Raw genomic sequence first — 17,323 nt, 5'->3', positions numbered from 1 at the left:
TCCTTAGAGGACAGAAGAGGATAACAGATCCCTTGGAACTGGAGTTACAGATGATTGTGAGCTGCCTTGTGGGTACTGGGAATTGAACCTAGGTCCTCTGGAAGAGCATCCATTGCTCTTAACTGCTGAGTTATCTCTACAATCCCTATCTTTGCCATTTTTATAAGATGCCCAGGTTCTATATCTACTTTCTTCAGTCAAAGATATGCATCTGTTTCTATCTGTAGTGTCATGATAATGCCTTCCACCTTCCTTCCCCAGACCACAGGGTATAATCCTCTTAGCCAGATTGTACCATAGAATCCCCTCCCCAAGCCCATCTGAATGATGGTAGTCTAATAATATAACACAAGCTAGACAGGTTAGGTTGTCAGTTCTGGATATTCTAAACTAGAGCTAAAGCACTCACATTAGTCTAGGTAGATTTCTTGGTAGGGATAACATAAAAAGTCTAACTCTAGCTTCCATCTTGAAGTTCAAAGCACAGAGAAGGTGTGAGGGTTGACTTTGACTATCAACTTGATTGACTTGAGAAGCACCTGGAGGTTAGAAAATCCCACCCCTAGCTGTGTCTGTGAGGTCCAAAGACATCCGTCAAAAAAGGAAAATTTGCTCTCAAGCAGTCCATAGGCTGAGGGTCTGGAGAGATAAGCATGGGGATCCTCCAGCAGATGCTCACCCTCCCTCCTTGCTTCCCCCACTCCCTCCCTCTCTGCCTTCTGGATATCAAGATGTGAGCTGCGCTGATCTCTCTGCATGTTGGGTTGAAACCCTTGGAACAGAACCAATAGCACCTCGCCACCATCAGCTGCTTGCATTGGATGTTATTCCTCCACAGCAATGAGACTGCAACACAGAAGGCAAAACTTTCTTTCTAAGGATGCAAAAGGGAACATATGTGGAAAATACAGGCGCTGTCAAGGATCCCAGTGACTTTTACGTAGGAATTCCAGTTCCTATCTGAGGCCTAATTGCAGTTTTGGCTTCTGGTTCCTCAAAACACTCCCCATGTTCTTATACTACAGTCTCCATTTTCTCCAGCGAGCTCCAGCGAGTTTCTGGTGCCTACAGACAACTACAGCATCCCCCCCACCATGGAGAATGAAACTTACGTCATTGTCCCAGTGTGGAGCTGACTGTCTTATGCATGGTGGGCACTCGTGAACAATTATTGAATTAAATTAGCTGTTAACAATACTTTCCTAAGTGGAATGCTGACAGATAAGAAAAAACACAAATAAATATACCATGACTGTTAATGGCAAGCTAAGAATTCAGTGGAAGAAAAAAATCTTAATAAAACACAGAGAGAGAGAGAGAGAGAGAGAGAGAGAGAGAGAGAGAGAGAGAGAGAGAGAGAAAGCTGCCTGAATGCCTCCTGAGTCTCCTGCCAGATGAGCAGGATCAGAAGGGATCATTGGCAAACACTGAGGAAGCCTCTGGCTCCATTTAAGAGGATGCTTTGAATCTGCAGTTGAATTGGTGAAAGAGCCCTCTAGTGGTAAGAATGAGTACTTCCCTCTAGGCCCCATGGCAGATTCCTCACACCCCTGTGCTCACCTACATATCACACTGAATGAAAGGCTGCCATCACCCCTAGTTAGGAGAAGAAATTATTAGGACACAAATGACGGGCTTCCTGCCTCTGGCTCTCACTTCAGCCAGGTTCTCTGACTTGTCTCACATGCTCCCACACTCAAATTAACCTTGGTTCTGGTCAGAGGTCACCAAGCTTCAACGTCAAGCTCTGTCCTTGGGCATTGCAGCCATTTCTCTGCTGCTTTCTGATCGTGGTTGTCCTCTTCATCTACCTGAGCACCTGACCTCTTTTTCTCAGGAGTCTACCTGGATCCTTGGTTCTATCAGCCGGACATGGTATGCCTGGCCTTCTGTCCCGTGACCGAGGGTGTGGGTCTGGGTCTGCTGTTGTCTTGCTGATCATTCGGTTGGCAGAGCAATGGAGTACACAGCTCCTAAGGCCCCAGTCCCTCCACCATCACTGTCTTGCTTCAGAGAGCATCTTTCCTATCTCTGCTGGAGTAAGAGAAGAATAAAATAGACCCAGGAATGGCTGTTTGGATCATTATTAACTATTTCATATTGTTAAAATGTCTAAGAAGGAGAAGAAAATATCCACCTATCTTCTAAAGCTTCCCAGGAAAGAAAGACCATCTTCACCTTTATGTAGCTATGTAGCCTTTTTAATAATCAATAACTAAGGTATGTGTGATAAATACACCTGTATAACCCCAGGCACTGATGTAGGAAGTTCAAGGCCAGCCTGGGTTATACAACAAGTTTAAGATTAGCCTAAACTACATTAAGACAATTTTTCAAAAAAAAAAAGAGTTAACAATAAATATTATTTGCATTAACAATGAGAATAATATTGACTAAGAAAACCAATAATCATGACTGAGAAGCAAATTTTCTATACAGAGAAAAAAAGACACAAAGTCACTTAAAGGAGGGCTCATGCACCTTACCTCCTGCCACACTTCTAGGATCTAGCTAGGTATGGCCTTAGCCTGTTTTGTTTTGTAATAAGGCAAACTTTTAGTGTGAACTGTAACAAGTACATATATGCAGTTAAACACGTATAAACAGACACATCTACATTGCACCTACATATTCACATCCATACACACACAGCCATGCATGCACACAGCTGTGTGTTTATATGATCTCATGACCCCAGAAACTGCACCATACAGGTGTATGCATATATTGACATATCTACTTTTTGTCTACAGCAAATTCACAGGCATTCAGAAGTCATGACAAAATGATCATAGCACTCACACAGAAACACACTATGACTATACATGTAAACTTGCATGTGCACTTGTATATGCACATAACACCAAGAACCAAATCTTCAAATGACATTAACATAAAAGTAAAAAACCTCAAAGTCACAAAAAGGTTGTGAGCCAGATCTGAAAGTTTTTCGGTATACTGCCCCTACTCAGTTCAGCCAGACAACACCACAGGGAATGAATTTGTGCCTACGATTTCTTTCCATTATATATTTGTCCAGTTAAATAACACTCAAATATGACAGCTGGTTGTGGGCACATCTCAGGGATTTGCAGAAACAGTCCATGCAGGCAGCCTCAATTCCAAACACCCAACTGGGTATCAGTTCTTGTCATTCCACAAGGAAATAAATGGTCAGAGCAATTTGGTGGAATGCCTGACGTCAAATTAGCATGTCCTTATCAATCTACTAGAACATATGGAACTGGAAAGTTAGTCTGTGCTGGTTCTTTTCAATAGTCCCTATTTCTGAGGTAAGGAACTTGCAGGTGTGTAATGGCATTTGTGCTTTGGGATAGCAAAGAACCCAGACCTAATTACACCTGCTTCCAGGTCTGACTTAGAGGAAGATGTTAACAAGCAAACAACACCAGGACCTTTGGAAAAAAGCTGACATTTTCAATGCTCTCCCATCCTGAATTCACCAACCCCTTAAAGGTAAAAGTGATAAAATATTTAACAAGAGTGTTCAGAGACCAAACCCTTATATCCCTTCATCCAAGGTCCCTGGTATATAAACAACAGTCTGAGTGCTTGTAGTCTCTTCCACCCTTTAGAGGTATAAGTTCATGTGTATATGAATGGTTCTGGGTCATATGTGATCATGCTCTCTCCTGTGTAAACCCGAGCTCCAGAGAGAAGAGGGTAGACATATTGGTTTGTTTTCTGAGGAACAAAATTGAAACATACACACAGAGAAAGACGTTTTGCCCACCCAAGTGAACCGTCGGTCAGAGCCTCCATCCCTTTAAGTAGATTAGATATTTCCCAGCTTCTGTTTCCCCAGTAGACTCCCGCAGCAAAGAGCAAAGTTGCTTGGTTCATTGGGCTCAGGGATGAGGAGGAGAGCTGACTAGAGAATGCTGCGTTGGGTGGGCGCTGAGAGAACGCGCGCGCCAGAGTGCGCTGTGGGTTTCTTTCCCTGGCCCTTGTCCTTAACCCTTCCCTCTGAGGAGCGGGATCCACCGTGCTGCAGTACCCTGGAGACCTGGTGCTGACTGCCTTGGGCTCCCGAAACTTTGCTTGGGGTGTGAGCTCGACTACGCGGAGTTGGCTGGCTGGTTCCGGGGAAAACACGACGGGAGTGTTGGGGAGCGACCCCTGGCACCGCGGGTCTCTAGCCTAGAAGGTAGAAGAGCTGGGGTACAGCCGCAGAACGGAGCTGTCCCTTCAGCACCGCGGACCTCCAACAACCCTGCGTCGGGAAGAGGGAAGGCTGGGCAACAGGAGAGGAGCTGTCCGTTCAGCACCACGGACCTCAGCCTTCCCAAGCAAGCGGCCGGCCCCCGCCCCAGGACTCTCCCTTTTCTCCAGTTTGCGCGGGGGTGTGGAGAGCAGGCGGAGAGCTTTCCTGGGAGGCTGGGGAAGCAGTGAACACTCTTCTCAGCGACTCGCCTCCCAGCAGAGCTATTTTTTGCCATCCGCCCTCACCCCCGGCACACGCGCTCGCACACACGCACGCACGCGCGCACACACATACACACTCTCACACACACACACACAGACACAGACACACTCACGCTCACACACAAGACCTCTCTGGGTTTCTTTTGCCTCGAGTCTCCCGGGGCTGTGAGGAACCAGGCGCATCTCAAACCGATCTGGCAGCTCCAAGCTCTGAAGCCATGCCCAGCACAAACCCTCGTCCCCACCAAGCTCCTGAGGAATGAAAGCAACCCAGGAATCCTCTGACCGCGGCAGTGATGTGGACCAACCCCCTGGAGCCCGCACCCTCCCGAGGGCCATAGAGGACTCAGGGAACTGGAGAGAGCTCAAGACAGGAAATCCCAGCTTTCCCAAAGTCCCCGTGGATGCTGACAAAAGGAGATCCAGATTTTTGGAAGAGGCCATCCTAGGTTACTCAGCTGCAGAGTGATTCTCCCCTCTGGCACTGAATCTCCCCCTCCAACCCCCAGCCGTTCAGAGTACCATGAAGAATTATGAGGATGTGTGACAGAGGTATCCAGATGTTGATCACCACCGTAGGAGCCTTCGCAGCTTTTAGTTTAATGACCATTGCAGTGGGCACGGACTACTGGCTATATTCCAGAGGTGTGTGCAGGACTAAATCTACAAGTGACAATGAAACCAGCAGGAAGAATGAAGAAGTAATGACCCACTCCGGGTTGTGGAGGACCTGCTGCTTAGAAGGTACTCACAAATTCCTCTCACTGGCTCTGAATGATCGACTTCTAATGTCCTGATGTGTGTTTGAGAGGAAAGAGAGGCAGTGGAGGGGAAGAAAAACAGTTGAAATTGTTTCTGAAAACGTGTGAGTGTCTGGACTGTTTCCACTGAGGCTGGTGCTGTGTGCTTGGAAGGGTTGGGTCATGTTGATTGTTTTCAGTCTAAGCTAAATGCGATGCGATTTTGTAACACTTTAAGCAGCGTCTGCAGCTGGGAAATCTTCTAATCTCAAATCTCTAGGCATGTTGTGCACTGTTTGTGTCTCTGTCTAGAGAAGGAGACTTTGGATTTGTTTAATTGCATTTAAGTGAACTGGGATAATTAAGGAGCGAGGGAGGGGAGATAGGAAGGTGATGAAGGAGGTGAAGGGGGCTGATCTGACATGGGGCACTCTGATCTGCATTCGTTTCTTTTTCCAGTAGAATCTTAGCGTCTCCTGAGTTTGGTCTAACTAGACATTGTCATGAACTTCCTTTGCCAATTGGTACCAGTGAACAATATGTAAACCCCAACTCTCACGCCCCCACATCTAAAGAAAATTTCATTATGAATAAGTGTTTCATTATTTGGGATCAAAATAAAACTGAAGTCTTGGTATTTGCTATCCACCTGACTTCATTCATAAATCACGCTCATAACCAGCAAATGTATTTCCTTGACATTTAGAGGATACTAACTCTAAGAATTACAGCTCATTGTTTCTAATTTTAAAAATTGGGGGATTTTTTTTTCTAAATAGGAATGCGGAGGGCAGGCCAATTTTAGAATGGGGAGCTCTTAGGTAGCCTATGTCGCTACTAAACTTGCTTCACTGCATAACGAGTGACTGTCAGCTTCAATAATAGACGGTGCCTGGGTACCACAAGGAGTGGAAAAAAAGAAAAACAGAAAGAAGAAAATCAAAGGTCCCTGGACCTGTTACCTGAGGGAGACACTCGATTAAAGGGGCACTGAGGAATTGTTTTATTTGGTTGGTTGGTTGCTTTTTGTTATTTCTGTGGCTCCTGGGGAATCAGTGAAGTTTATCTCAGTGAGAGTCAAGAAAATAGGGGCTTCCTCCCCCTCCTCCATTTGAGGTTGATCCTCTCCCCCTGCATTCCCCGTGGCTCCTCTTAGGGTTTCTCAGGAACTCGCATTTATGTAAATGACTTAGGAAATCATGCTATGACATCACTTGCTAGTGTAATATTGCATCATTCTCTGGCCTCCTTCCCGTGTCCTGACGCTCTGAACTCCCCTGACTATAGCGCCACTACAGTTCATTCTGTTTCCAACGCAGATTTGCAACTGGTGGGAAATTCAGGAGGGAAAGGGCAACCTTTGTGAAGGGAGAATCCACATGAAGTTAGAAAATCCAAGCAATTCTGCAGATAGCCGCTATACACTTAGCAAAGACATTTGTCCTTTGAAATGCTCAGTTAACCCAAGAAATGATTGGTTTGGAATTGGTAGTTTTACACGAGCATGACTCCGGCTTGCAGTTTCTGTTAGTGTACTGCCAGAAATTCTGAAACGATTCTTTCCTAAACATCATGAAGAATCTAACATTTGTGGTTATTTCTGAGCATTTGCAGTTGGGCGGCAAGAGGTCATTCACCTTGGGGAAATTCCATCATTCCCTTTGGTGTATTGGCAATAATGAATTAAATCAGTTTTGCAACGCTGTGGTTTGGAAGATGAGATGATGCCTACAAAAGTGGAATAAAAAAAAAAAACCCAAGACTCTGCTCCAGTCAAAACTATACAGAAGTATATCAGACTTAGTCATTTACAGTTATTTTCCTTCTTTTAAATATTTTAGAAATGTAAAATTAAACTCAAATATTGATATCCCTCACTGTGTCCTATTTATTTAACAGTCTGTCAGAAAATGAATCGGGACTTTCTGAACCTTTTTTCAAAGCCTCCTAAAGGGTGTTTTCTCTTCAACATGTTACTCTGTGCCTACAGAGAACGCTTGGGACCAAAGCCCCACGTATTCCATAGGTTTAGTGGGCTAAGTGAGAAAGGAAATTTGGAAGGAATTAAATGGATCGAAGATGTTTTCTTGGGTAAGTCGATTCTTTCAAGAAAACTTCTGGAGTCTTCCTATAGTTTTTCTCAGCTACATTGTACATTTTTGAGGCATCACATTTGGTAAGATACATAAACCATTATGGATCTGAAAAGGTTTTACATCTAGATGGGACTGGCTAAAATTTGAAGCCAAGATTCTTTTTAATGAGTTGAATATATCAAGTGTTCAAGGAATTTGCAGGGGCCTCTGTTTTCTGCTTGATAAGATACATGCCGTGGCCAGCATGCATCATCCTAAGATTTCCATCCTTGGTAAGGATGGAGATAAATAGCCATTTCTAGTCACTAGTTCCTGTCTATATCAGAAGCGCCAACATCCTCATCTTCTGATTTGTGAAACATCAAAGGACTTGTGTAGGGAGTGTAATAGCTCAAATTTTTGTTACATATAATTTAGAAGAGTCCTTTTTTCATACTTTACGAGCCAGGAGACAATGCGGCTATTTTGCCCCCATATAAGGGACTACTCGGGAGGAGCATGACAGCTGTCTGCAAACATATGAAGGGCTGTCATTTGGAAGATAGAGTTGAAATCTATGTGGTCTCAAGGGAGTTGATGAGGGAACTAAAGCAAGACATATTTTGCCTAAATATAAGTAACTACCTTGTGTGGAGTAGGGAGCTTCCAGAGGTGGCGAGTCCCCGAACAGCCAAAGTATTCAAAACTAAAAGAAAATATCAATTGTCCCCAAACTTGGCTAGCCATGGGACTCCCATTAATAGGCTTTGTGTTTGTTTTTAAATAGAATATCAAGTTCCACGACTGCATTCCAAGCCTCCATTGATCTATGGTGGATCCTTGGTATCTAAACTTCCTAAAGGTCCTCCAAGCAACTATGATGTCAGGGCCATCACAGAACGAAGGTTTTGCAGTGGGTCTGGGATGACCGTGCATGTTCGCATGAGGACCATGACACTCAAGAAAGATGGCTACTTCCTTTTGTCGCTCCTGTGAACCAGCAGAGTGTCCTCTGTGCTCAGCTTTCTATATACTAGTACTCTTTCCAAAATTTTGAAAGAATTAGGTCTTTCATCTTCAGGAGAGCTTAGGGGTGCAAGTATTGTCATTACCCTCACCTTATAGATGAGGAAACTGAGAATGGGGGAAGCTCCATAATTTGCCTAAGGTCATATATCTCAGTTGGGCTGGCGGTACTTAGTCTAGACTTGCGGCTTCCCAGGGCATTGCTAGAGAGCTAACTTAGTTCAGACTCTAGCGGCTTATTTGCTGCCGATAGAAATGCTGACTTGTGAGACTATCCAGACACATGGGTTTTTCCATTCAGAAGTCTCAAATCTGAACACATTCAGCTTGTCTGTGCGTCGATGGAAGGGACACAGAAGTCACCAGATCAGAACAAACTCAAAGCCACAAAAGATGCACTTTGAATGAGAAAGCAATCAACCTCTGCAGAGACACTCACAGCGAGAAAGAAACCCTAGCGATTGCCTGACTCATTATCTGGAAGGCAAGCAAGGCATTCACCAAGGCCCACCTGCTGCACGTCTTCAAAGGCAGCATGCGAATTTGATGAGAATGTGTACAGTAGGCCTCTCTCTCATTAAAAATACACACACACACACACACACACACACACACACACACACAAACCACTGAAGCCCTAGATCCAAGCAAACCAATGCAATTAGATAGTGGAGAGACCACTACCCTAGCAGTGAAGAACCCTGGGTGCTAATCACATTTCTGTCCCTAATAGTCATGTAAATTGATCATGTGGCTTTCCTCCCTTGAACTTTAGTCAGTTCTAAGGCAAGAACTTTAGATGAGGTTAAGAAGTCCTAAATCTAATTGTCCCTGTGGCCGAGCCAGGTCAGGGAAAGCGTGAAGAAGAGTCTCCCACTCTTTCACCTCAGCTGTATGGTAGACAACGACAGTACATTTAGGGAGACATATGATAACCAGAATTTGGTCTCAATGTGGGGGCAATAGAGGGTAGTGGGGGACTGTACCAAGCTGGAGAGACCATCTGAAAACAACAGTGAGTTAACACTGGCGACATGTGTATCACTTGTGTGTCAACATATAAGGGGCAGGGAAATGGCTCAATAGGCAAAGTGCTCATTAAACAAATGTTTAAGGGCTGGAGTTGAGATCACGCCCTGCCACCACACACACACACACATACACACACACACACACACACACACACACACACACCATGCAAGCGCTGAGTGGTTAAGGCAAACACAGGTTTCCTGAGCAATCTGGATAACTTGACTAGCTGAATTAGAAAACTCAGGTTCAGCTGAGAGAGCCTCACTCAGCATATAGGGTAGGGAGCGATTGATCAAAAAGACATCCAGCTTCAGACTCTGGCCTCCACATGTGCACACACATACTTGTGCACACACATGTGCACACTCACAGGTACATGCATACACAACCTGATATATATATACATGCATACATGGCATACATGTATACATAGAAAGAAGAAAAAAATCAAAGAAAAATCACGCACAAATCCATTTGAATTTTAAAATACAAGCAAATAGTTCACCTTTCTAAAAACATGGACTCATCCAAACTGTAGTTACATTGTAGCTTAACTTTGTCCATAGGTTGCCAGTTTTGAGCCCTAAAAATTCCCTAAATGGCCCTTTAAAGCAAATTTCTGATTTTTTTCATACTCAGTTCATGAGTCATTCTTTAGAACTCATTAAAAGGATTTTGGATATTAAGAAGAGAAAGCTTATTTGGAATTATAGCTCAGGGAACTTAAAAATCATGGGAAGGAAGTTCAGTAAACTGCTGCTTCTGCTGCAGATGGGTCTGAATGACACCAAACATCTGGCTGAAAATCTGAAAAAAAATTAGCCAGTCATTAGAAGTTCCCCCATATTTCCAAATCTGCAGATGGTTGGCTTTGTCAGCCAGATGGGGTTCCAGCTTTATTTATGTGTTCAGAATCCTTCAGGGAAGCTGCAAAGATGCAGTTGAGGAAGAAGGCAAGTTGCGGGGGGTGGGGTGAGGTGGGCGGTTATTGAGTATGTCCTGTGTGCCAAACCCTGTGCTAGGCGCCTTCAGAGACATCAACACACACTTTTCATATCTTACACCACCCGGCAGAAGGCAAACTCTGTAAGCACAGGGGTCTTATCTTTGAGGAACGCTCCTATATGTCCCTAGAACATAGGAACAGCTGCTTCTGCTCCTTCATTCCTAGATCTCCCATCTTACCCATCTTACCCTGTCATCTAATCTAAGCCATGACACAGAACAGGCTAGAGCTCTACTCCTGGCCTTTCTGGTTCTTTCCATGCACTCTTCCTTCTCACTGCCCAAAAATCCTAGAGTCAAAAGCAAGACGAAAGTGGGCCAGAGTCATGAGGAAGGATACAAGCAAGTGGCCTCAGCTGGGTCTGTGGGTTAAGTTAGGATTGGGTAGGTGGAAGAGGTCAGAACAGGAGCGTGAATGACACACAGCTATGTTGCGTCTAGATAGTCATAATATGTTAGATACCGAGATGCTTTCCTTAGTGTTAACAAACCACACTTGTTCAAAGTCCCTCACCAGCCATGCTACCCATTCCTGAGACCTCCCAGGACTCCCTAAGATCCATTAAGTAAAGAGTAAAGACTGCCAGGTATTTTAGCCACCATAGTAAAAAAAAATGTGACTGATTTGGCTGGTAAAGCAACTAAAGCTTAGATGCCCAGTTACTTCCACAATAAATGGTATCCAGATAGAAAAAGTAGGACACACCTGACCCCTACATTCCCACTATTGCATTTTGGGTCATGACCCTGTTTCAGCCATGGACACCATTTGTGGGCTGGTCTTGGGCTCAACTGACTGATCAACATTTCTTCCCAGCTGTGTCCTCATTGTTACAAAGCCCTCAGGCATCTTCTTTGTACCTAAACACAGCATTCTGTCTTCTTGTTCTGTGCTTCCGTCATCAGCAACAAAGATCTGGGAAATCCCTCTGTTGGCTTTATCACTTGAAATCGTATGTTGTGGAATATGGTGAAGACCACTCACTCACATAAGATTGACCAATGTGGGCTATTGTATTATGTGTTGAGAAAAAAATACAAGGAACCAGGCAAAACGATGACAGGTTCTCGTGCTTTCCCTGAGAAGGGTACAAGTTCACTTAAGCGACTGTCTGATCACCCAGGGGACTGTACTTTTGGTTAATTTTTATTTTTTAAAGAAGTAGACTCAGATCCAGTAACTATATGCTTATTCAGTTCAAATTTTGGTAAAATGAACAAAAAATTTTATTCAGTAACCGTGCAAATGGTTTCTGGTCAGAAGAAAAGGTAAGCCCCAACACAGCGGCTTGCCATTCCCAGCACGCCATCAGTGTTTGCATCTAACTTTACAGTCTTATTTCAGAATTGCTGTTTCTGCCTCTCTTGGACCAGTTTTATGATTCTGCTGGCTCCCTTACTGTGGAGTTGAATAAAACTTGACATCGGTTGACTCCGTGAGTTAGGAGAAATGTGTTCTTAATAGTTTGAAAATTATACTTTGCAGTGTGGAAGCCCTTGTAGATGAAAACAGTATTCATGTGGTTAAAGAGGAGCCTTTAAAAAAACCACAAGGTTGTTTTCTTTCCCTCTGTCTTGGAAGCCCTAAAAGACACGCTGTTCTACGGAAGAAACAAGCTTGGCTTTAGTAACAGCCCAGAGAGTTCTGTGTAACAGTGGAGGTCTGGGGACCCATGGGCTTGGGATCACACCTGGCTCCCATTTTTCAGTGAGTGCAAGATCTTGGAGCCAGCTTCACCTCTGGTTGTCTCCTCACCAGCTGTATTACTTTGCAAATGCTATCTCCAAAATAATGCCACTGACGGAAGCAACTTAAGGGAGGAAAGCTGTGTTTTGGATCACAGTTTCAGAGCCATCTGTCATCGCTTGGTCTGATGCATTTGGACAGTGGGAACATGTGGCAGAGAACAGTTGTCCATATCAAGCAGACACACTAGAGAGTGGCGGGAACCAGGAACCAGAGATCAACTTCTTCAAAGGCCTAACCCTAGTGACCTACTTCTGCCAGACAGAGGTCTAAAGGTTCAAGGACTCCCCAAATGGTGCACCCTACTAGGGAGCAAATACTCAAAATATGTGTCTAGGAACATTTAAGCATGGCACCTGCTTGTCAAAGGTAGCAAGCAGGTTTTTTTTTCCAACCACTCTTTCTGTGGTTCTGTTAACAATGTGTTGTCCATTACTTCTTGATCCATTCATGTCAGAGTATTAACTTGCTTTCAGATGGTAAAAGAGCCATCCTATCCCAGTCCTCTTTCCTCCCAAAGAGGTGGTCTTTCAGTGAGTTACCTTGGGTTCCAAGAATTAGTCATAATACATAAGAATGTATAAGAGAAGAGAGAGGCCAGTATTTCTCTTTTGGCTTGAATGACTGTTTAGGCTGCATGGCTACACCTTTGCACATGTGTCAACCTCAGCAAGGAGCCGGAGGGGAAGCAGTCATGATGGAAGAATGCATGACAATGAGGAACCTGGTTTGGGATGACGAGGTTCTGTAAGTTGAATGAAGCTTGGGTATCTTACCGAAGAAAGATGCTCATTGACTGTAAAGCCCTTGGCCCACCTGCTTCATACTTGTAAAAAAGTCACACTACCTGGGTTCTCTAGACCTTGGGGTCCAACAGGGACTGAATGCCAGCCCCCACTCCACTCGCCAGTCAAGCACCTTTGTGCAGAGCCAAGTCAGTCTAGTAGGGGAGAGGCTTTAAACATAGTTATAGGGTACAGGGTTGGCAACTGCAGTCTCAGCAGCATGGGGTTCAGCCAGCGATGGGAGCCAACATGAGATGGGAAAGCCCAGTCCAAAGTCAGATATTTCACAACAAGGAAGCATGTTATTGGGAAGGAACCCTAGGACCCTCCAGCAACCAATGCCTGTACCTTCATAAGAAATCCAACGTGTTAGGCTCCATGATTTGGTCATTAGCTGGACGAGCAGTAACAACAGTGAGCTAAGTAAGAGAAGTGCAGGTCTCTTCTCTCTTGGTGCTCCGGACATGGTTCATCAAGGGAAATGGAATTGATGTCCTAGGGAAACACAGACTATCTCCTCAGAAAGGGGAGCCATTGAAAGAGCTCTCTCTTTACATATCATGTAGATACGATAATAATATAGATAGAAAGATTATATATGTATAATCTTTATATATATAAATATATATTAGAAAGAGAGAGATGAAGGAAAACTTCAGGGTTTGACTACCACTTACCTCCCCCCCCCCCAAACCATGCATTGATTGGCCATGTCTAGAAGCTCTCCACCCCTAGAAAACTCTGCAAGGCAGATGCACTTGTCCTATATCTACGGTCACATGAGGTAACCTACCTCCAGGGAATATGCCCCCCTTCTTCCTGATACTGTTAAGCAGGTAAGATGCTGTTAGCGAGCCTGTGGGATGCTAACACTCTTCCAAGAAAGGAGGAGAAGAATGGGCTATGACAATCACTGAGGGAAGTCATTAAGAAAGCGGTACAAATGACAGCTGACACTTAGCAAGAACCTTCCCTGTGCAAAGTTACTAACATTGTGTCAGGCCGTGTGCTCGTCTTCCTGGCTGTCCCCCGAACATTTGTTTGTTTACTTAACAACAGACATATACCATTTAAGCAGTGTTCTAAGTGAGCGCCTAATAAGCACCACTGGCTCCTCGTGACCTCTTCAGAAAACAGATATTACTGTTATCTGCATTTTCGAGACTTTCACTCAGAGCTGGGATGCAAGCCCTTGCATCGGCTGTCTCTCATTAATTATGCGCTAGGCACTTGGATATGCGGTATAAACAGGATCAGCTGATTATCCTAAAAGCCAGACTACTGCTGGCCATTCTGTGTCACCAGCAAGGAGATGGAGGCTCGGAGAGCTAAGGTGGTTTGCTCAGTCACAGTTGACTGTGGCAGCTGGTAGGACTGGGACACAAGGCACAGCTCTCCCTAACCTCAGCACCGCTGTCCCTAGTTAAAAGCCCAGGCCTGGCAGAATGGGTTTCATCCCACCTGTTCTGTCAGGGAAGCTTGGTGCCAGTCACCAGCACACAACTGTCTAATAGCTGCAAATATCACGGAAGCTGGGGGCTAGGGATGTGGTTCAGTCAGCAAAGTGCTTGGCACTCAGGCGTAGGACCTGAGTTTGGACCAATAGCATCTATGGGGGAAAAAAAGCCAGGAATGGTGATGCAAACCTGTAATGCCAGTGCTGAGGAGGAGAACAAGTGGGTCCTGGAGCTCACTAGCTATGTGGTCTTACTGAGTTGGTGCAACCCAGGTTCCATGAGAGACCCTACTTCAGAACCTGAATGATAAAAAGACAAAGAGAGATTAAGAAGGATACCTTGATACTGACCTCTGGCTACCACACCCACACATATGTGTGTGAGCAAGCATACGCTTGAACATATACACACACGCCACACAGAGCAAGCATAAAGTTAAGAGTTGCTGCTTTTGATTGTAAATCCAGAAGGCAACACCAAGGAAAAGAAGCGCTAAAAAACAAGCAGGGTTTCAACACCATAGCATGGGGCTATGAAGAAACACCTCCTCCCCAGACCAGTGCTGTTTCCCCTTGAAAAGGCAGCCCCAAGGGTTTGGAAGATGCACAGGAAGGCTAACCGGATTCAGGGCACAAACTGTGAGCCACCTCCCATGGCTTCCACACTGGAGCTGGAGACTAATTAAGTTGGAGGTACTATTAGGTTCAGGGCTGCCCTCATTCCTGAGGATTAAACTGTGGGCCTATCACTGACTTGACTCCTTGGAGCTTTAAATGCTGTAGGTCAGGCAGGGATCAGTGATTCGGCCTTTGGCTAGTTTCTCCTGCAGTACGTGGAGGGCTTCAGCCATCTTTGAGGAACAGCAGACAGTAGACTATTATATAGCACCAAGCTTGATCGCTGACCTTGGGCAAGGGTGAACCAAAATGGGCAGCTGGGCTGAGACTGAGGGTAGGCAAGACCTAACACCATCATTTTAGCTTTTAATCTGGATGGTCGAGGAAACATTAGCCAAGAACTCCAGCCACCACATTCCATGAATCACCAGCTTAGCTCCAGAGCCCGGAATACACTAGATGCTCACTTTATACGCATTAACTTCAATGCAGGCATGAGGATAACTTGACTGCTTTAAGCTTCTAGTGCGTCTATGCTAATCCCCAACAGTGACCCGAACATGTTTTGTTAGACTGACTGACCAGCAAGCCCCAGGATCCTCCTGTCCCCTCCCCTGCCCGCCACCATCTCTGGAGTTACAGGGGCACACTATTGTGTCCTGATTTGGCGCAGCTGCTGGGGTCAGTAGGCAGGTCCTCATGCTTGTGCAGTGAGCGTTTGTCCATCCATCCAGCTCCCCAGCCCTAGATGTTTGATTCATAAATTCTTATGGACCGCCTTCTAAATAGTAAATGCATCTAGGACCCCAGCCATAAGGACCGCTTTCTAAATAATGCATCTAGAACCCTGGCTGTGAGGTCTCATAATCCAGTAGCGCACAGTCTGAGAGACACAGTCTTCCTGACTCTGCCATCTCCGTAGCATCGGCTGCTATCTTCTGTCTTGTCCTGGGATGTTACACCATGATCTAGCAGTCTCGTCTTCAAATCTCCTCAATACCTTGTGTGCAAACTTGGGGAAGGAAGAAAGAAAAGCCATGGTGTGTGGATACGTTGCATAGAAAGCCAGCACCCACTGTTTCTGTCCCCTGTGCCTTTGAATCTCCCTTTATATTTGTTGCCTGCACATACAGGGGCTGGAGTCACCGCCACTCTGCATCCTGTAGCAGGTGCTGTTTGGAACCGTGCATTTCGATTCTGGAAATACAATGATATCTACCCACTAAATTAAAATTATTCTGGAGATCATAGGTAACTATGGTGGGACCTCCCACCATCTCATTCATAACAAACTGTCCCATTGCCCGTAGAAGCTAGTTCTGGATCAGAGCAGTCAATATAGATGCATTTACTATGGATCCTCTCAACTCCTTGAAAAGTGTGGGGAAATTGGCTGCTTATCAGTGGAAAATGCTTTGATGTTTGTGTTACAAAGTAGTTCTGACTTTTCTTCTTTCCAGAGCATTGCTTTTTACCAAAGAGGAATCTGGTTTGTGATCAAAACGCTCTAAATATTTAGAGAAAAAGGGAAAAAAAAACTAAATAAAGAGGCAATGGTGCTGAACTTGTAGGTCTGATCTGCAGGCCTATAATGGCCCCTTTCTGCTTTCTCACTCTGGTGAGTGACGGCCTCATTCCTGGGTGGTGGGTTGTGGCCAGGACTGTAATCATCAAGTCTGAACTACGGAAATCGGGTCTGATGCCCCTGCCGTAAACACCAAAAATGATTTTCCAGTTGGAATCCCTGGGGCTCAGCTGTAAAGACACCTTCCTGGCTTAAGAAGAAAGGCTCCAACCCTAACACAGGAAAGGTATGCTAGGGGAAGGTGTGTATGATTGTGTGTGGCAACTTTTATATACTGTGGTCAAAGTAGGCTTCATTGAGAAGGTGACATTGAATTCAAAATGGAAACGAGGCGAGGAAACAAGCCAGGTGGCTATGTGAGCCAGGTGGAAGGGACAGAAGCTGCAAAGGCTTGGGTGGGATCGTGCCTGGTGCTCAGGAAGTCCGGTGTGGCCGAAAGAACGAGAGGAGCAGGTTAACTCAGGGTACAGCCCTGGATTCAGATCTCAGGAAAGAGCAGAATGTGCTACCACCATCACCGTCCTCCCTCTTCCTCCCATTCTTGCCTCTTTCTCCGTTCCTTTTTGCTCCTCCTCCCCCTTCTCCCCTTCTTCTTTCACTTCTTTTTGCTTCCTTTCCTCTTCCTTCTTCCTCCTCTCCTTTGCTGTTCTCTTTCTCCTCCCTCTTCCCCCTTCATTCCACTTTTTCCTCCCTCCTGCTCATCCTCCTCCCTCTCTCTCCTCCTACTCAGGATACTTGGGATTGAACCCAGGTCCTCACACATGCTCTGAGTCTTCTCAGCTCTATGATTTGCTCTACATTGCCCCCA

At 45.2% G+C, this 17,323-nt stretch overlaps 1 protein-coding gene across 1 annotated transcript in view; it reads left to right on the top strand.

Annotated features, from left to right (window-relative positions):
* The first annotated feature begins 4,979 nt into the window (after positions 1–4,979).
* The window catches only part of Cacng3 (calcium voltage-gated channel auxiliary subunit gamma 3), a 96,810-nt gene continuing 84,466 nt past the window's right edge, over positions 4,980–17,323 (top strand). Inside the window, exon 1 of the mRNA XM_050143327.1 lies at positions 4,980–5,190. Coding sequence (XP_049999284.1) covers positions 4,980–5,190 — 211 coding nt within the window. The remainder of the gene's footprint in view (positions 5,191–17,323) is intronic.

This window comes from Alexandromys fortis, unplaced genomic scaffold (assembly GCF_014885135.2).
Source record: "Alexandromys fortis isolate MF-2015 unplaced genomic scaffold, M_Fortis_MF-2015_v1.1 scaffold_45, whole genome shotgun sequence".
NCBI lineage: Eukaryota > Metazoa > Chordata > Mammalia > Rodentia > Cricetidae > Alexandromys > Alexandromys fortis.
This window is presented reverse-complemented; position numbering and strand designations above follow the sequence as displayed.